This window comes from Apus apus, chromosome 2 (genome assembly GCF_020740795.1).
Source record: "Apus apus isolate bApuApu2 chromosome 2, bApuApu2.pri.cur, whole genome shotgun sequence".
Taxonomy (NCBI): Eukaryota; Metazoa; Chordata; class Aves; order Apodiformes; family Apodidae; genus Apus; species Apus apus.
The window spans coordinates 57,567,497-57,585,050 of NC_067283.1; the positions used below are offsets into that span (position 1 = coordinate 57,567,497).

The following is a 17,554-nucleotide window of genomic DNA, read 5'->3' on the forward strand; positions in this document are numbered from 1 at the left end:
ATACTCAAATTCATTTGTCTTTTGCAGCAAAGTGCTTTGGCCTTCTATGGATAAATGGATAAGGGAGAGAAAGGGGACTGAAACTGCTCAATCCATTTCTGATAGTGTCATAGCATTGACACTCAGGCTAATTGGTAAGTAATCTTGAGCACTTACTGTCTTGATTGAAATTCTTTGTGTAAGTATGCCCTTTGAAAATGTCAGCCTGCCTGGAAAGTGAACTGAAATATTTTTGCCTTTTTTTTTTTTTTTTTTTTACTTCTCAATCTTGATTTTTTTTTTTTTCACTTTCTTTAAAAATTTTCACCTTAAAGCCAAACTTTCACAATCCTATGCAGATATTTTCTGTTTGTCTGCTTGTGGAAAGCATGTGAGAGATGTTAGTCTGATTGCATGATAACAAATAGCAACGTTTTAGGTATTTAAAATGAAATGAACTGTAGATACATAAGGTTTTATATGGAACATAATGCTTCCTGCAATTTTAAGTTAGATTCATTTATTTGGGATCTAGATGGCATTTAAGGTAAATAGATAAACTCTGAGTTTCAATAGATATTTTCAGTGTGTGGGCTATAAAATGTTGTTTGTTCAACAGAAATGGCATTCTTTTGAGAGTTTTACACTTAAAAATTGTAAACATGCATCTGATGAAAAATGCCTGGGGTTCTTTAGTCATGAAAGAAACAGGACAACTGTTGTTCCCAAGACAACATGGTAACCAAAAAGACTATTTTTTGTAATTGAAATTTGCATTTTCTGTTGATACTTCAACAATCATTCAGTAAGTCTAAAAATTACAAAGTGGCGTGTCTAAATGCCAGATATATAACCTTTTTTTCCTTTCAGGTCGATTGGGCCAAATAGGTTTGAAGGAAGGATCTCTTACTGCAGTGAAGAATATTGGTTCTGTAATTGGACTGTTTGTACAGCATGCAGAAGAGGAAGGTAATGTTTATTTAGAGGAACTTCAGGGTAACATCTGCAATGTGAAGTTTTGTCAATGGAAACAAAACACACAAACTGAGACACACATGCCAAAATAGCCTGCTTGTGGCACTTTGTTTGAGTCCCTTTCTCTTCTGAGGTTAATGAAGCATGTGTATTCCCTTCTATTTGAGACTAGGAACAACTCAGAGTTTCAGCCACCTTGGAATTCACTGCTTCATGTAACAGCGTATCAGCTGCCTCAAAGAACATAAAGTAGTAATAGATGTTACCTGAGCAGCTCATGCTGAAGCTTCCTACTAGCAAGATTGCTGTACTGGGAGACGTTGCAAGTCAACCCAAATTTCTGACTGAGACAAAGCAAGGCAATTAGGGCAGCAGAGATCTATGTTGCTAAGTTATTCTGAATGTCAAGTACATTTTGCAGTGAAGCATTGCTTGATTTTAGGGAGCTGTTTTGAACTGCTTGTATAGCTTCTCTTCCTTGCAGTCTCAAGTTCTTCCAAGTAAGTGGTATATGTCTGTGTCTGTTTCAGACTGTGTAAACCTGACTGTTTTTGTGAAGGTCTGATGACCCTTAACTAGAGCAAAATCATTAGATGTTCAAGTATTTTATGTCTGAATATTGAAGACCTACTGAATTCATAAAACTGAGAAAGTGCTAGTATAAGATGACTTGTTATGGAATTTGTCTGCAGGTTGCAATCTTGCTACTTTCTGGCATCACAGATGTTGATTTGTTTTAATTTCAGTTCTTGAGCAAATAGTTTTTTAGATTCAGGTTTCCCAAAAACCTTATTGCATTTCAAAGTTTCTGTAAGCTGATTTGTGTTAACTTTTTACAGGTGTTACATGGGGTGTGCAGCTGGCAGCCATATATGCACTGTGTGACTTGGGTTCAAGCAATCCAGAAGGTACTGTTGAGGCCATCCAGGCTTGGAGAGCAACAGTTCATAACGACATCCCTTCTGCTGTCACAAGTGGCATAGCAGAAATCACTTCTCTGTGTAAAATGGAGATGAACTAAAATTTAAGGAAGGGAACTGATAAAATGGAAGAAGTGCCTTATTTTACTAAGCAGTAGCTGGTTCTAGTTAAAAACAATACAAAGTGGTGTGTCCTCTTTTTTCTTAACAGAATGTCTGATCATACAAAGCAAGCTCAAGTATTTTATTTGCCCTTTCTGTTTGAGGGAAGAATTTTTTTTAAAAAAGAAATACAAATACTTCTCCTAATAACTAATCAGTGACCTGAAAACTAGCATGTCTTTGACTTCTGAGGTGTTTCTGTTTTTATGTCAGTAAAAATCAGTAATAGTTTCCACTATTTTACTTCCCTCAATTTGGAGCAGGGGCTATTTTACACAACTGAAGACTGAGCCTGGCTGAAAACCTGGCTCTATGATTTTTGTACTATATTTATAAAGTAACTGTTCAGATAGCAGAACTTTGCCCCAGATTCTGCTTTATTTTACTTGAGTAGTCTCATAAGCTTAATTTAAAATACTCGTGTAAGGCAGATAGGAGTTGACTTCTTGTGTAACAATCATGTATAGAGTAACAGAGACATTAAATCTCTGAACTTGTACATATGGTATATTCTGATGATGTGTCTCACATTTGATATTGTTCCACTTGGGGAATTTTGTGTATGTAAATAGAAAGCTGATTCAAAAAAAAGTTTACATTTCTAAATGATAGCTTCACTACACCCTGTGTTTTTGTATCTTTCATAATAAAAGAAGCAAACACCATTGTGTTTTTGTTGGTCGTTTTAAATAACATAGAATTAACTGTTGTTTCTAGCTTATATAAATACTACTTTTGGGGGGCAGGATGAAATTACCTATGAGGTCATTTCACTGAATGAACTGCCCATAACACTGCAGTTTTGGGCACTGGGAAGAGAGCATATTGCATCTTCAGAATTTTCAGGTATACCTTGGGGGATGGGGAGGTAGTTTTAAAAATGCATTGAAAACTTCTATTTTCACCCCCTGGTTATAATCATATGAAGAGGTGAGCTTTGCTAATGCAGATTATCACTGTAGTGGGAGGTAGGCTCTGCCTGCCAGAGCTTTGATGTGTTGTCAGTCTTCTTTCCTTTTCCTTTTGATCATAAAGAGGTCAAAAGGCTTTCAGTCTGATGAAGCCAGCTGTGGACTCAGATAATGAAATCTTTAACAAGTGAATCAGATGACATACACACCTGATTCTTTCTCCTACATGTTGTGTCCTTGCAGGCACATCTGTGCTATCGGGCTTATCTTCAGACAGTTCAGGATCTTTCAGCTGCAGCAAACACATTACAATTTCTTCTCGTTCCTGTAAAATTTTTGGCATGTGAGGACCAAATAGTGCTTCTTGGTCCTCTCAACAGTTTCTGCTGAGCTGCAGGCTCTCGCCTGTTGTTGACAGACCCTGTGTTTTCCAGAGGTTCTGCTCTGCAGCATGCTGAGTTGCTCATTAAAGAAAAGTCATCCCCTTCCTGCAGTTCTGCTTGATGAGGCCCTGCTCTTTTCAACAGACAGGATGCACACTGCTTTTGGTATTGCCTATTGTATCAATGCCTGCAGCATCATACCTTAAATTTAATTTGGACATAGGCTTTAGCTTATTCTGCCTTGCCAGTTTGTTTTTACAGCTACTTCAGATTAATGTCTTAAAAACTACTGGCTGTTTTTGATGTAAATGGAACTTTTTAAGAACCTCCCTTATGTTTCCTACTGTAGACTCCCTGATAAGAAGTTAAATCAATACACTAATATTTCTCAATATTCACTAGAAAATTCTGGATTGGAATAGCTGGTGCTGATAGTTCAAAATTTATAGCAAAATGTATTTTATAAAAAATTGTGTATTCACACAATTTATATTAAAAATTTTATATTTTGTTTCTGATCAAATTTCTTTACACTCTCACATACCTCTAGAGGCAAGTTCTCAGTTCATACATCCGTTATTCAAGTCTGCCACCAGAATTTGTCTTTGCAGTATCTGTAGCTGGCATGTTTCTTATGCTCTGTGTGACATAAGGGGTAACACATACACAGAAACTTTGGTTCTCATTTCCTCACTGAATTGCAATACCTTGTGTCTCACTCCTTTTGATTATATTTTGATTTCAAAAGCATCTTTCTGTACCACTTGTGATAGTCGTATTCCATCATAAGACATTTCAGATATGTTTGTATTGTCACAGCTTAGAATAACTGAGAAATTCTGGTATGCTTCTGTACCACACATGAGGCATGGTAGCTTCCAAGGTGTGGGGCTTTGTGCCAGAAGGATTAAGTCTTCAGATCTAGAAGTCTGGGTTATCTGTGCCAAGTCATTCTGCCTTAAGAAAGATGAAATGAGAAGTGCTTTACAAGCCATCGAGCCTTTTTACCTGCTTTTTCTTGATTCCAGCACATTGCATCTCTGGAGGCCTTGGTGATTGCTACAGACTAATGCCTAGCTATTCAGGCCATCCTTCAGTATCAAAAGAATAATTGTTGACAACTGTTCCTTCCAGCCACACCTGAGATGAAGCCTTGTAAGGCTGATTTCTGCCAGCATCAGTGATCTGATGGCTTTCTTTGCATTAGTGTTGATTTTTCTTTGGTGCTGCCTTGTCCCTCAGCCATTTTCCAGCTTTGTGCTCGTACTGTAGTCTGGGGCATTCAAGTCTGTCTTAATTTCTACTGCCAGTGCTGCTGGCATGGTCAGCTCCTGTGCAAAAAGCTGGTGTTGGTATGCATTGTGATTTTTGTGGCTCTTCAGAGCCTGACTACTGATTCTCTCAGAGAGCTGCTTTCCTCTGAAGTAAAACCATGCAGAGGAAAGTATCCATTGATTTCAGTTGCAGATATAGTTGCTAGCATTCTGGACATCAAATTGACCTAAGACAGTTTAACACAGCCAAATAGGTCAGTGAAAAATGTCAAGTAGTATTGGCAATACCTGTGCATAACAGGTACTGCTACAGATGTCTACCATGAAAGCTTCTAAAAAATATGTAGAAAATAATTTGCCATGAGTTGAAGCTGTATGAAGTCTGAGACACACCTGGATTCAGCTCTGGAGTCTCCAGTACAAAAAAGAAATGGACCTGTTGGAGCAGGTCCAGAGGAGGCCCATTAAATGACTGGAGGGCTGGAGCACCTCTCCTATGAAGACACGCTGAAAGAGTTGGGGTCGTTCAGCCTGGAGAAGAGAAGGCTTCAGGGGGACCTTATAGCAGCCTTTCATTATATAAAGGGGGCTTGTGAGAATGAGGAAGAGAGACTTTTCACTAGTGCCTGTAGTGATAGAACAAGGGGCAATGGTTTTATACTGCAAGAGCATAGATTTAGATTGGATATAAGGAAGAAATTCTTCATGATAAGCATAGTGAGACACTGGACCATGATGCTGAGAGAAGTTGTGGATGTCCCATTGTTGGAAGTGTTCAAAGTCAGGTTGGATAAGGCTTTGAGCAATCTGACATAGTGAAAGATGTCCCTGCCCAAATCAAGGGGGTTGGACTAGATGATCTTTAAATGTCCCTTCCAACCCAAATAATTCTATGATTCTCTTTGGGTTAGGGGCTAGGATTAGACTGAGGAATAGGGGTTACTGTTAGGGAAAAAAACCATATAAAATCATTGTTTTCAAAACAGAAACAGGTTGTGGTTATTTGACCTCACTCAGAATTGCCCTGTTGTCAGGGGAAAAAGAAGAAGAAAAATTAATTCAGAGAAGAACTGACTGATCAGAGTTTTGCTATCATCCTATAAAGGAGCTATATAAGTAACAGCAAACATATAAAACCCTCAGTAATGAGAGGTCTGAGAAGAGGGGCTAACTTAGAGGATTTAAATGGAAATTAAACACTTGAAAATTCTCTAGAAATGCCAGATAACTGAAGTAGTTTCTGTATTTTTTTAATCTGGTTTTAATGTTACATCAAATGTATAATGTGTATCTTGGCTTATTTCTTATCTTGTAATCACCTGCATATAAACAACTCGCTGAAATATGAAGCATGGACAGAGTGTAACTGAACATACATGTTCTTTTGCATACTTCCAATTCACTGCCTAAGTAAATTTTTTAAAGTACATTTATACAAATTCTTGTATAGTCTCCTTGATTAGTTAGTCCTTTTTTTAATTAGGTATGTGCAGTATGTATGCTCTACCACAGTGCTTAAGCATTAAATAGCTGTTTTGAAATGGATGACAAATACAGATAATATGATTCAGCAGATTAATTTCTTAGAAGCTCTAAGAATTCTAAAGTTTCATTGTCAAATACAATGAAGAACTACAGCATAACTAACTAGGCAAATCTAAACCAAAGTTTTGCAGTGTTAACTTCTATCCCTCTGATTGGGAATAGAGTTGGAAACAGATGTCATTCTATTCTTTCGGTGAAGCCATTAGTACTGTAGGCTTGGCTGTTTTAAAAATATTTCTAAGCTTGATGGCTAAGGACTACGATGGTAAACTTAGGCACACAGCCTACATCTTCTTCCCACCCTAAGTATTCCAGAAAGGAAATGCTCACTGTCTCAGAAGTTCTCTGTTGACATCCATCTGATAGAGCACTGAGGAGATAAACAGGATTGACAAGCAGGCAAGCCTAAATCATTACTATTTGACATGTATTTGTCGCACATTTCTGTTTAAAAGGAATTAACCTAAAAAGGCAGGGAAAAAAATACACGTAGCTGTAGTAGTGTAGAATAGTCTAGGCCATTTCATTCCATCTCAGCGTGCCCTGTTGAGAAGTCACCCTATTCTCAAGAAAAATCACTGGAGTGCCATGTTTGAGTTTTGAAAATAAACAGTTTTGTAGAGTGATTATAGAGTATTATTATTTATGGAGTGTTTTGTAGAGTGTTTATATATAAAAAAGGAGAAGTAGTATCTGCAGATAACTTGTAAAACTATTTAGTTTCCAAAGTTCTGTGTGCTCTTGTAAGGGCTGATATAACAAACATCAGCAAAGGCCATGGAGTTGCTTTCACTAGCTCTCAAATGGTGGGGTTGCCATGTGAAATGTTGGGATACACCACTAGCAGGGATGATAGTGGAGCATAGAGTAGAAATAATTGTCAGGCAAGGAAAGGAAAGGAACAGTTAGCTTTGAAGACCTCAACTTGGCTTAAATTGGAACTTGAACCTTGAAAGAAATGAAGATGGTAAAAGTGAGTGAAGGTTAATGCAGGAAGGGGTTAACATAATAGATGACCTACCAAGATAAAGACTGAAAAATCGTTGCTGTTATAGTTCTTCCCAGGTTTGCTTGCAACCTGGGCAACCAAAACTTCAGTGTGCTGACCATCTAGTTCCTCCTTTATTCACCCCTGACTTACCAAGAATTTTCAAATCACCCTCCACTAATAACTTTTTTCCACCTTTGAAGTTGCTACTTTCCCAATCTACCTTCTATCAGTGATCCCCATTTTCCAGTACAGCCATACCCTCACCCAAGAATTTACTGATTAAAGCAGAGGCTGGGGTGATAAATAACTCATTCTGCCGAACTCGGCTGCACTGGAGTGGTTTCTCTCGAAAAAATTTCAGCTGGTATCTGTAAAGTGCACAGAGCCTGGGAGCAACACAGCCCAGGAATAACCTCCAAAACCTATTGCTCTTTCTGTCACTTTGTAGACCCAAGGTCGCTTCTTTTGTGCTTTGATTTTCTTCATAATGACTACCTCGAAAGACAACATCAAAGTACTTTGAGCAGCATCCTAAGGGTATTTCAAAATCAAATGAAAGGCAACGTAGCTGACCTGGGGAGCTTGCAGTATGACAAAAGCACACCAGACCATCCTGAGGAACCTTGAGGACAGCAGGAGAAAACTGTTTATGCAAGGGCTGAAGTTTTCAAGGACTGTGAGGAAAACAGAGGCAAAGGAGCAAGTCTCCCGTTTCCTCCTCCAAGGAAACAGGCAAGCCACGCTCAGCCACTGAAAGGCAGCCCAGAGTTTTCCCTCACTGTGTGCTTCCTTCGACTGTTTCTGCACCTGCCCAAACCCTGCACACGGTGCACAGAACAGCCCTGGGCAGCGGGAGGTGTCCGCCCGAGGCGCCCAGTCAGACAGAGCTGCCTTCTCAGAGCACACGAGTCCGCAGGCCCTTCTGGGTGGCCTGGCTCGTGCTGGGGAAGAGGAAAGGCCCGTGTGGGCGCTGGTATCTCTTAGGTGACTTGCCTTCCTCCCTCGCCATCACTCCATGTCGGGCATCGTGCTCCTCCGAGGGGCAGAGCCTGGGTCCGGCCCCTGCCAGGGGCTGATGATTTCTGCTGCCAGGGGCCTCTTGGATTGAAAAACCTCCTCGAGACATCAAAGCAGGGACCCATGCAGATGTTCGGGTTTATAACGCGCGTTCTGGAGCTGCCGAGACCCTTCCCTCCGCGCTCAGCCCCCCCACCCGACCGCCCCTCCCGCCCCGCAGCAAGCGGCCTGGGCCCCGGCAGCAGCTCCCGCCTCCCGCGCACGCCTGGCGGGCCCGCCCGGCGCCACGGCCCTGCCCGCCCGCCCGCAGCCCCTCGGCCGGGGCTGCCCTGCCCGCCCCGCCTCCTGCCCCTGCCCCTTCCCGCCCCGCCTCCTGCCCCTGCCCCTGCCCCTGCCTGCCCCGCCTCCTGCCCCTGCCCCCCCCCTCCTGCCCCTGCCCGCCCCGCCTCCTGCCCCTGTCCCTTCCCGCCTCCCGCCGCTCCCGCCCCGCCTCCTGCCCCTGCCCCTTCCCGCCTCCCGCCCCGCCGCGCCGCCAGCGCAGGGCCGGCCGCCGCCATGCGGTTCCGGGCTAAGATCGTGGACCTCGCCTGCCTCAACCACTTCAGCCGTGAGTGCGGGCGGGCGGGCAGGGCCGGGCGGGAGCGGAGGACAGCAGCTCCTCGGCGCCGCCTGTCCCGGGGCTGGGCGCCGGGGCGGCCCCCGGTGAGAGCCGGGCCGAGGCCCGCAGCCTTTCCCGGGGACACGGCGCGAGGCGCTTCCCTGCGCCCCGCGGGGTCCGGGCGTTCCCGCCGCATCCCCACCCGCCTTCCCGGAGGCGGGACGTCCCTCCGGGAAGGAGGCGAGGCGCGGGACGCGGCGGTGACGCCTCCCCTCTCCCGCCAGGCGTGGTGAACACCGTGGCGCGGCTGGCCCGCAGCTGCACGCTGCGCCTGGCGCCCAGCAGGCTCTACTTCATCCTCTGCCAGAAAGCGGCCAACGGGGGCGTCAGCGTCTGGTGCGAGCTGTGCCAGGTGAGCCCGGGGGGGCGCGGCCGGCGGGCGCCGCGGGGAGGCGGTCCCTGCCGCGGGCTCTGGGGTGCGAGGTGTTCCTTGTGCCTGCCTGCTCGTCACCGGCCGTGCCCCGGTTCTCGCAAGGCCGGTCTGGTCCCCGCAGGCGCTCCGGTGCTGTTGCACAGGCCTGGTGTTTCTGGCTAGGCATCCTCCCCTTTGCCGTGGTTTTCTCTTCAGAGTGCGCCGACCCACAAGGGCCTGCCCAGAACTGGAAAGCAGGAAGCGCAACTTACCTGTCATACCCCTCCTTTTGAGGACTGATAGGTGTTAGGGGAGGATCTGAAATGAAGAGGTTTACCCTGGAGCAGTGAGCCTTTATGCTTTTGCAGCCTGCCTTCGTTCCTGCAGGTGATGCCAGGCAGAGGAAAGCTTCCTCTTGTCCACATGCAGCTCTAGGCTTAAGATCTGATAGGTAAATCTTGCCCTTCTGTCTTTTTTTTTTTCTTCTTCTTCTAATCTGCTTTGTTTCATTTCCCAAATTTCAAAAATTATAGGGGAATTTCTTCGATGAATTTCAGATGGAAGGAGTAGCTGCAGAGCACAATGAGATCTATTTAGAGTTGGTGCCTGAGAACCTGTCGAGAGCATTAAAAACTGCCCAGAATGCTAAGGCAGTGAAGATCAAGTTGACTAACAAGCACTGTCCCTGTCTGAGAGTTGCTGTGGAGCTAGTAAGTGCAACCATGCTTTTACCTTCACTAATAAGAAGGCATCAGGTGAAAGAGGCTTCATTGTAGTGTATGGCTCTTTGTTGTGCTTTTGATTGTCCTTCCAAATTGCTGTCTTCATCTCTCTCCCTCAAGCCATCCTTATCCAGCAGCAGTAGGATTGTGACACATGACATTCCTGTGGGGGTTATTCCCAGAAGATTATGGAATGACTTCAGAGAGCCCAGTGTGCCAGACTTTGATGTAAGGATCCATTTATATATTTCCTACAGAAAGGGGAGGTTGGAAGTAGAACACTGTTGCTGTCAAGTGTATTATCAGTTGGTTTTGGAGAGGAGGTGATAGGAGAGAGGGAGGTCTAGAGGCCAGAGATTTGGAGAAGGGTGGGGCATTGCTCCCGTTTTGACAAGAGAGTCCAGAACCTGGTTCCTGTGTTGCTGTGATATTCAGGGTGGAGGGAGGGAGGAGCAAAGGACTTGCATAGCTTTGGGCAGGAGCACCTCTGAACCACACAGGTTTAGACCATTTCAGCTGTTTAAGTACCACTTGGCCTGAATAATCTGTTCTTTCTGAAACTGATGGCCTACCTGGCAGAGTTATATAAATATCTGTTTTCCTCCTGATCTCTTTTTGACTTTTAGCAGAGTATCAAGAAAATGTCTTTCAGCAAATGTGCTCCTATTTGAGGTTATGGATGACTGCTTTGTCTATAGCTAAGAATATTTAAATTCTGAAGAGGTATGACTTAGTAGAAACTTGATGTATTTTATTGTTATTTCAGATTTACACTGATGCAATTCCAGAAATTATTAGAGTACCATGGCAATAATGTGCTTTGCTTTTTTGGGTACGGTACTGTCAACTGCTCAGTAACAGAGATGTAGGTTCATGTGAGAATCTGATTTGCAAAAAGCTGTCTCTAGTATTTTTAATGCAGACTTAGGTAATATGTCTGAAGCAATTGCTAGAGTGATGGTCTGTTGGTATAATGGTAAAGAGTTCCTCTATTCCTGAGTTGTTTGCTGGTTGTAGCTAAATATTGTGCTCCCTGCACTCAATAGATAACTGAGTCCAAAAAAAGATAGAATTAAAGGGAAAAATAAACACATCACATCCCAGTCACACATGAAAAATTTGTGCAAATGCAGTTCTTATGTCTTTCTAGGTCAGTATTTATCTACCAGTGCTGAAAACAATGAAGAGTGTTGTGGAGAGAATGAAGAATCTCAGCAATTCCCTTGTAAGTTAAGGCACTTCAGATGTGTGTCCTACAAACCTTATTTTATTTGGACACAGCATGTTTCCCTGTTGCCCAAACTGGTGCCCCTGTGTTATGTCTTATTTTGGCACAGATCAGACAATGAACTAAAGACAACTGAAAACTGTGTAAGGCTGTAGTAAAGCTGGTCAAGATCAGTGCTGCAAAAAGTACTTACAAGTGCTTTCAGGTTATACTTGGCCATTGTTTGGGAGCATTCAACTGTGGGCATCTCCCATTCTGTAGGAAATTCTGGTTGTGATGTGAGTGTCTTTTAAAATCGCTGAGTATTCTTCTAATCACAGAAATGAAGTGCTTACAAGTGCTTTGGGAATTCTCTGATCTGCTTGGGATATGTGTAATATGATACATAGTTTCCTTCTGGTTGGACACTTTGTCAAGATGGCATTTGAAAGCTTTAAGCCCATTTCCAGGATTTCTAGCAGTTTGAAGTCCTGGCTGGAGTTACTGGTCTTCTGCAGCTGTTGCCTGTTTTTAAGTCTTGGAAAGCAGCGCTGCAACTGAAGATCAGCTCTTGATGCATTCCGTTTTCTGTGTGTCACATGGACTGCATAGGTGCCTTCTGTTTGTTGAAAAGCTGGATGGAAATGCAGGACACTTTGCATTCCTTCAGCTTCGGTATCTTATTTCTGAAGCCTTTTTCTTCAGCACATGGACTTCCCAAAGCCAATACTTGTTCTAAAATTACTGGAGAGCAATGGAATTTCTTTTCGTAATTTCAGGGAGGTTGATCTAGGATAATTCACACAGGAACATTTTGTAGCTGAACAATGAAACCTTCAAACAATGTTCAAACAGTAAAATTGAGTTGTGAAGTTACTGAACTGCTTCTGGAAGCTTGTATTTGAACAAAGCTGCAGGTTATTATTCTGTATTTCTGCAGTGTAGAAGTGGCTTGCCTAAAACTGAGATTGACTGTATTGCAGGTGATTGAAGCAAACTGGAATGGAGAAATGAACTTGAAAATAGAAACTGACTTAGTATCTGTAACAACACATTTTAAAGACTTGGGAAATCCTCCTTGGGGTAAGTTTCCCCATTTCTTGCCTCTTGTGTCTGTCTGAGATCTTTACATAAGTGTGATGCTGGTAACAGTACCTACTTTCTGTTAGTCCTTACAAAATAGCATGCAGTATTTTGAAGTCTTCAAATGAAAACTTAAAAAGAAAAGTGGCCAATTGCTCTTTCATATTTGTGGGGGGGATCTCTTTCAGTAGCCTTGACAACTTTGTAGGAAAACTGGGATTTCTCTTCCATGCACTACTGTTTCTGAAAAACAGCCCATTCAAGTACCAGTTGTTCAGTGATTATCAGGTGTGTCCTTATAGGTGTTGAAACTCCTCATGATGTTTTGACCAAGTATTGGTCATGTTCTTATGCTTTTAGCATCAGAGGATGGATGTCAAAGTTCTGCTCAAGACAGAGATCTGGAAAGAATGGCTGAGGCACGCATAGACATCAAGAAGCTGCAGCAGCTGCTTGCTGGACAGCAGGTCAATCCCACAAAAGCATTGTGCAGTAAGTTTAACAGCTCTGCTTGCATACTACTGTTAAGGAGGAATTAAACCAGGTCCTTTTAGAATTACAAAGTTGAATACCCAGACTGACTAATATGGGTGTCTTCTTGTTGTCTTTAAGTTAGCATTTTATATTATTATTTTTAAGTGTGATTTTAAAAAAGACTTAAAACAAGGCCCCTAGTTTCTAGCAAAGAAACTGAGATTTACTGACGTTTTTGTTTTGCTTTCTTTCCCCAGATGCTTGCTTATACTCATCACCAAATAGATTTTAATGCCAAAAGGTTTTTTATGCAGCTAGCATTTCTAACCATAGAAATGATGTTCTTCCTAGCAGAAGTCTATGCAGAGTTCTACATCCTATTTTGGTAATTCTGTATGCTTTTTCTGAGAACATCTGTGTGTTATGTTTAGTGCAAATGCTCTAAATTTCCCAAGGAACATTTAAATGGTAGGTACAGCATTATAGGCCTATACATTCCATATTTAGTTTTTGGTATCATCTTTCATAGATTCTTTAGTAATGCTTCAAAGACCCTCAAAGAATTAAATATGACAGGGTAATGTAACTAGTCATCCCTCTGTCAGATGCTGCACCACTTAGACATACACAGGTCTGTGGGGCCGGATGGGATATACCCAAGGATACTGAAGGAGCTGGTGGAAATGTACGCCACATTTGTCAACAGCCCTGGTTAACCAGGGAGGTCCCAGATGACTAGAGGTCAGCAAATGCAATGCCCATCTACAGGAAGGTCTAGAGGGAGCATCTGGGGAGCTACACACCTGTCAGTCTCACCTTGGTGCCAGGAAAGGTTATGGAACAGATCATCTTGAGTGCAATTATGCAGCACATGCAAGAAACCAGGTGCTGAGGCCCAGTCAGCATGGGTTCATGAAAGGCAGGTCCTGCTTGACCAACCTCATCTCCTTCTATGATGAGGTGACCTGCTTAGTGGATGAGAGAAAGGCTGTGGATATCATTTACCTGGACCTTAGTAAAACCTTTGACACTGTTTCCTGCAGCATCTTCCTGGAGAAACTGGCTAAATATGGCCAAGACCAGTGTACTCTTTGCTGAGTAAAAAAATGTCTGGATGGCCAGGCCCGAAGAGTTGTGGTGAATGGAGTTAAATCCAGATGATGGCTGGTCACAAGTGGTGTTCTCCAGGGCTCAGTGTTGGGGCCCCCAGTATCTGTTTAATGTCTTTATCAGTGATCTGAATGAGGAGATTGAGTGCACCCTCAGTAAGTTTGCAGATGACATAAGTTGCTGAACTTGAGTCACAACCCCATGCAACGCTACTGGCTTGGGGAGGAGTGGCTGGAAAGCTGCCTGGTGGAAAAGGACCTGGGAGTGTTGGTGGACAGCCAGCTGAATACGAGCCAGCAGTGTGCCCAAGTGGCCAAGAAGGCCAATGGTATCCTGGCTTCTGTCAGCAATAGTGTGGCCAGCAGGAGTAGGGAAGTGATTGTCCCCCTGTACTCAGCACTGGTGAGGCTGCACCTCGAGTACTGTGTGCAGTTCTGGGCCCCTCACTACAAGAAGGACATCGAGGGGCTAGAGCGAGTCCAGAGAAGGGCAACAAAGCTGGTGAAGGATCTGGAGAACAAGACTTAAAGAGGAGTATCTGCATGTTTAGTCTGGGGAGACCATATCACTCTCTACAACTACCTGAAAGGAGTTTGTAGTGAGGTGGGAGTTGTTCTCTTCTCCCTAGTAACAAGCAACAGGATGAGAGGAAATGGACTCAAGTTGTGCTGGGTGGGGGTTAGATTAGATATTAGAATGAACTTATTCACTGAAGATGGTATCAGACACTGGAACAGGCTGCCCAGGGAGGTGGTTGAATCACCATCCATGGAGGTGTTTAAAGACGTGTAGATGTGGTGCTTAGGAACACGGTTTAGCATCCAGCTGGTAGAGTTAGGTTAATGGTTGGACTCGACTATCTTAAAGGTCTTTTCCAACCAATAAGATTCTGTGATTCCAAGTGGTAGAAGCATGGTATTGTGTCCTGGTTTGAGCCAAGATGAAGCCACTTTTCCTTTTACTGATATTATTTTTTCCTTCAATAAGGTCTCTTTTAACTAGCAGCAAGTGTTCAGTTAGTGGACTGATAACACTGGAATGTTTATGTTATTGCTGGGACTCCAAGGTCACGTCTTTACTCTGCCAGCTCAGATGCTACCAGGAGATCGATGACCCCCCCCAGTAGGAGGCTGAATTAGACAGACAGCAAAACTGGCCAAAGACATTCCATTCCATATATTTACATAAGCTCAGAGGAAGGTCAGAGATCACAGAAGACAAATTCCCTCCTGCTTCTTCTTCCCTTTTCTCTCCCCCCCTACCTGAGTGGGTGTGGGAGGGGATCGAGAGCATTGTTATCGCTGGTTTAATTGCCAATCCTGAGTCAACTGTGACATATTGCTATGGTGGCATTCTGTAGAAGAGGTCCTTTTCAAGTATTTTTCATGTTTTAAACTAAATTTGTGGTTGTTTTTTTTTCTCGTTACAGATATTGTAAGTAAAAAAATTGTCCACTTCATCTTGCTCCATGAGGATGTTTCACTTCAGTATTTTATTCCAGCACTTGCCTGAATGTTTTGGAATCTCAAGTCATTTTCCGACCTGAGGTCTTTTCCACAAAGTCTGAAAACTTTCATGAGTTGCTGGAGTATTCTCATGATGTTAGAAGCAGTTATCAGATGGACATTAATTCCGTATTTATGAAATTATTCAAAATATCTCCTCATCCAGAAGACCACTTTTGTGAAGAGTTATGTGCTAAGAAAGACATAATGCTGGGGAGCTGGTGTATCAGCCTTATGGGGAGCAAAACTGAAATTTGTATGTGCTTTTGGGATGCTTTGAGTTGTTGTTGACAAATGCAAAGGTAGAATTGACCTGTGGCACTGCTTCTGGGTGTGTTCGGTATTGGACGATGCAGCTTCAAGATAAGAGATTTCTGATCAAGCTGTCATACCTCCATGGAGCAGGAGAGCCATCTTGGAGGGTTGATAGGTGGGTGTTTGCCTGGGCAGGTAAGCACAACACTCCTGAAGTGGTGGTGAATTGACTTCTGTTCCAGCAGTGATTTATACAGACTTGATGTGCTGGTTGTTGTGCAGCAGAAATGTCTCTGAGGCAGAGGAGCTTCCTTTGGCTGCCAGCACGTAATGAAATGTAACAGGTGCTAAGAAGCACCAACAGCTCAGCAGCGTCTGTTTGAACCTGGTTTTATCTTTTGATCTGACATGTTGCAACATACCTCAGTAGTTCTGCTAGTTCATGAACTGATGTGTTAGGTCTTGGCCTAGAAGGATGAGATGAAGTCTGAATTACCTCATTAATGTAACAGGGAAGATCTCTGTTCAGGTACACAATATCATATGAGGTCATGTGTGAACACAGCAACTGGTGTGAAATAAAGGCCAAGTTATCTGTGGATCACATTTCTTCCCCTTTCCAATGGAAAGCATTGTATAACCTGTGTCATCATGGCATCAGACATGATGAGATAGCATCCAGACTCTGATGCTGAGCAGCCAAGAGCATGACTAAGTCTCACAGAGGGGAGTACTGCCCCTTCTTCTATTTCCTGGTTATCTTCTGAGGCCTTTTCCTCCTTTATCCTGTGTGATTGTATTTGCTATCCAGCCATTTTCCATATAGCCCTTGGTGTTCCTCAGGGTTTTGAGTATCTTCTGAAACTTCTTGTTTTAGAAAGAGTGATTTTTTGCTGCCAAATGGAACAGGGAGTTTCTGGTACACAGTAACTCTTGTATTGGTCAGAAGTGTTTGGCTTGCTATTTTTTAAAGGGGCACTGAAGTTAGGAGAGAAACTAATTTTTCTGTTCTTGCAGATGTAAATGGTTGAGAAGGCTGAAGGAGAGGCAGAGACCTAGATATGTTATGCTTCATTGCTTCTTCCACCATTTCTATCAGACTAACCAGCAAGCATCTTCCAAATCCTGTTAATTTTCATGGGAAACTGCAATTACCAAAATGGTCTGTGGAAGATGGTAGTAGCTGTACAGCTGGATGCAGCAATTGCATGTTGAGAGGTGTGTGGTAAATATTCCTGGATTTTCTCCTGAGAGGGGAAAAACTGTCAGAGTATGATATAAATAAAGCATGCACTATGAAAGCAGGATTTGAAAACTTGGGATTTTCTCCTTTGAAAATGTGTTCTGCATAAGCTGATGGAAATGCTTGTTTCTGGTGTAGCATAAAAACTAGTGACAATGGGTCTCAGCTCTGCAGGCTTTATGATTGCTATTTTTCCAAAGAGATTGGAACTTATAATTGCAAAAAAAAGTGGCTTTTTGTTTGTTTGTTTTTAATAAAAAATAAATGACAGTAGGAGTAATGCTGGCACAGATCAAGACTGTCCAGTGAGATGTCCATTTCATAGTCTTGAGGGGAGGCAGCCAGATGGACCAACAGAGGTGAAGTCTCTCCAGCCCCCCTGCACTGCTTTCTTACCCTTCCCATCTAAATAAAGCACAAGGATACAGCTCAGCCTTGCCATCCAGTTGATGCATTCATGCTGATCAGATGGAAAATAATACTTTTTCAGGTTTGAACCTGCTGTCATCTGTGAATCCAGCTGTCAGAGCCCTGGGGGCAGTATAGGGCCTTAATTGCCCTCAGCCACCTCACCAGGGACCCTTATCTACCCCACCCCATCCGTGGGCCCACAGATCCTGTTTCCGCTCACGCTGTGGCATCCTGTACTCCCCTAACCCATGCTGTAGGTGGGCCTGGGCCCAGCCCTGTTCCTGAATTGGTGTTTGGATTTCCTGCATTTGCTTCAGAGGGGAGCTGTTGCTCTCACCACCTGGTTCTGCTTGCCTGGTTTAGGTCCTGCGGGCCTG

At 43.4% G+C, this 17,554-nt stretch overlaps 2 protein-coding genes across 5 annotated transcripts in view; both read left to right on the plus strand.

The window, feature by feature from the left end:
* Positions 1 to 2,701, plus strand: part of ICE1 (interactor of little elongation complex ELL subunit 1) — a 33,028-nt gene extending 30,327 nt beyond the window's left edge. For both annotated transcript variants that reach the window (XM_051609424.1, XM_051609425.1), the window contains 3 exons: positions 28 to 134; positions 850 to 948; positions 1,794 to 2,701. In XM_051609424.1, the coding sequence (XP_051465384.1) occupies positions 28 to 134; positions 850 to 948; positions 1,794 to 1,975 (388 nt within the window). In that variant the 3' untranslated portion in view covers positions 1,976 to 2,701. The remainder of the gene's footprint in view (positions 1 to 27; positions 135 to 849; positions 949 to 1,793) is intronic.
* A 5,979-nt stretch (positions 2,702 to 8,680) lies between these two features.
* On the plus strand, positions 8,681 to 17,062 carry HUS1 (HUS1 checkpoint clamp component). Of its 3 annotated transcripts, XR_007888511.1 has the most exons (9): positions 8,681 to 8,764; positions 9,040 to 9,167; positions 9,701 to 9,877; positions 10,010 to 10,117; positions 11,040 to 11,114; positions 12,080 to 12,179; positions 12,540 to 12,671; positions 15,193 to 15,698; positions 16,541 to 17,062. XR_007888511.1 is itself a non-coding variant. In XM_051609427.1 (8 exons), the coding sequence occupies exons 1-8, from the start codon at positions 8,713 to 8,715 to the stop codon at positions 15,273 to 15,275; spliced, it is 855 nt and encodes a 284-aa protein (XP_051465387.1). In that variant the 5' UTR covers positions 8,681 to 8,712; the 3' UTR covers positions 15,276 to 17,062. The 3 variants fall into 3 exon arrangements, 2 of the variants coding, with proteins under 2 accessions (XP_051465387.1, XP_051465388.1); XM_051609427.1 differs by having other exon boundaries at positions 15,193 to 17,062; XM_051609428.1 differs by having other exon boundaries at positions 9,725 to 9,877; positions 15,193 to 17,062.
* Positions 17,063 to 17,554: the final 492 nt, after the last annotated feature.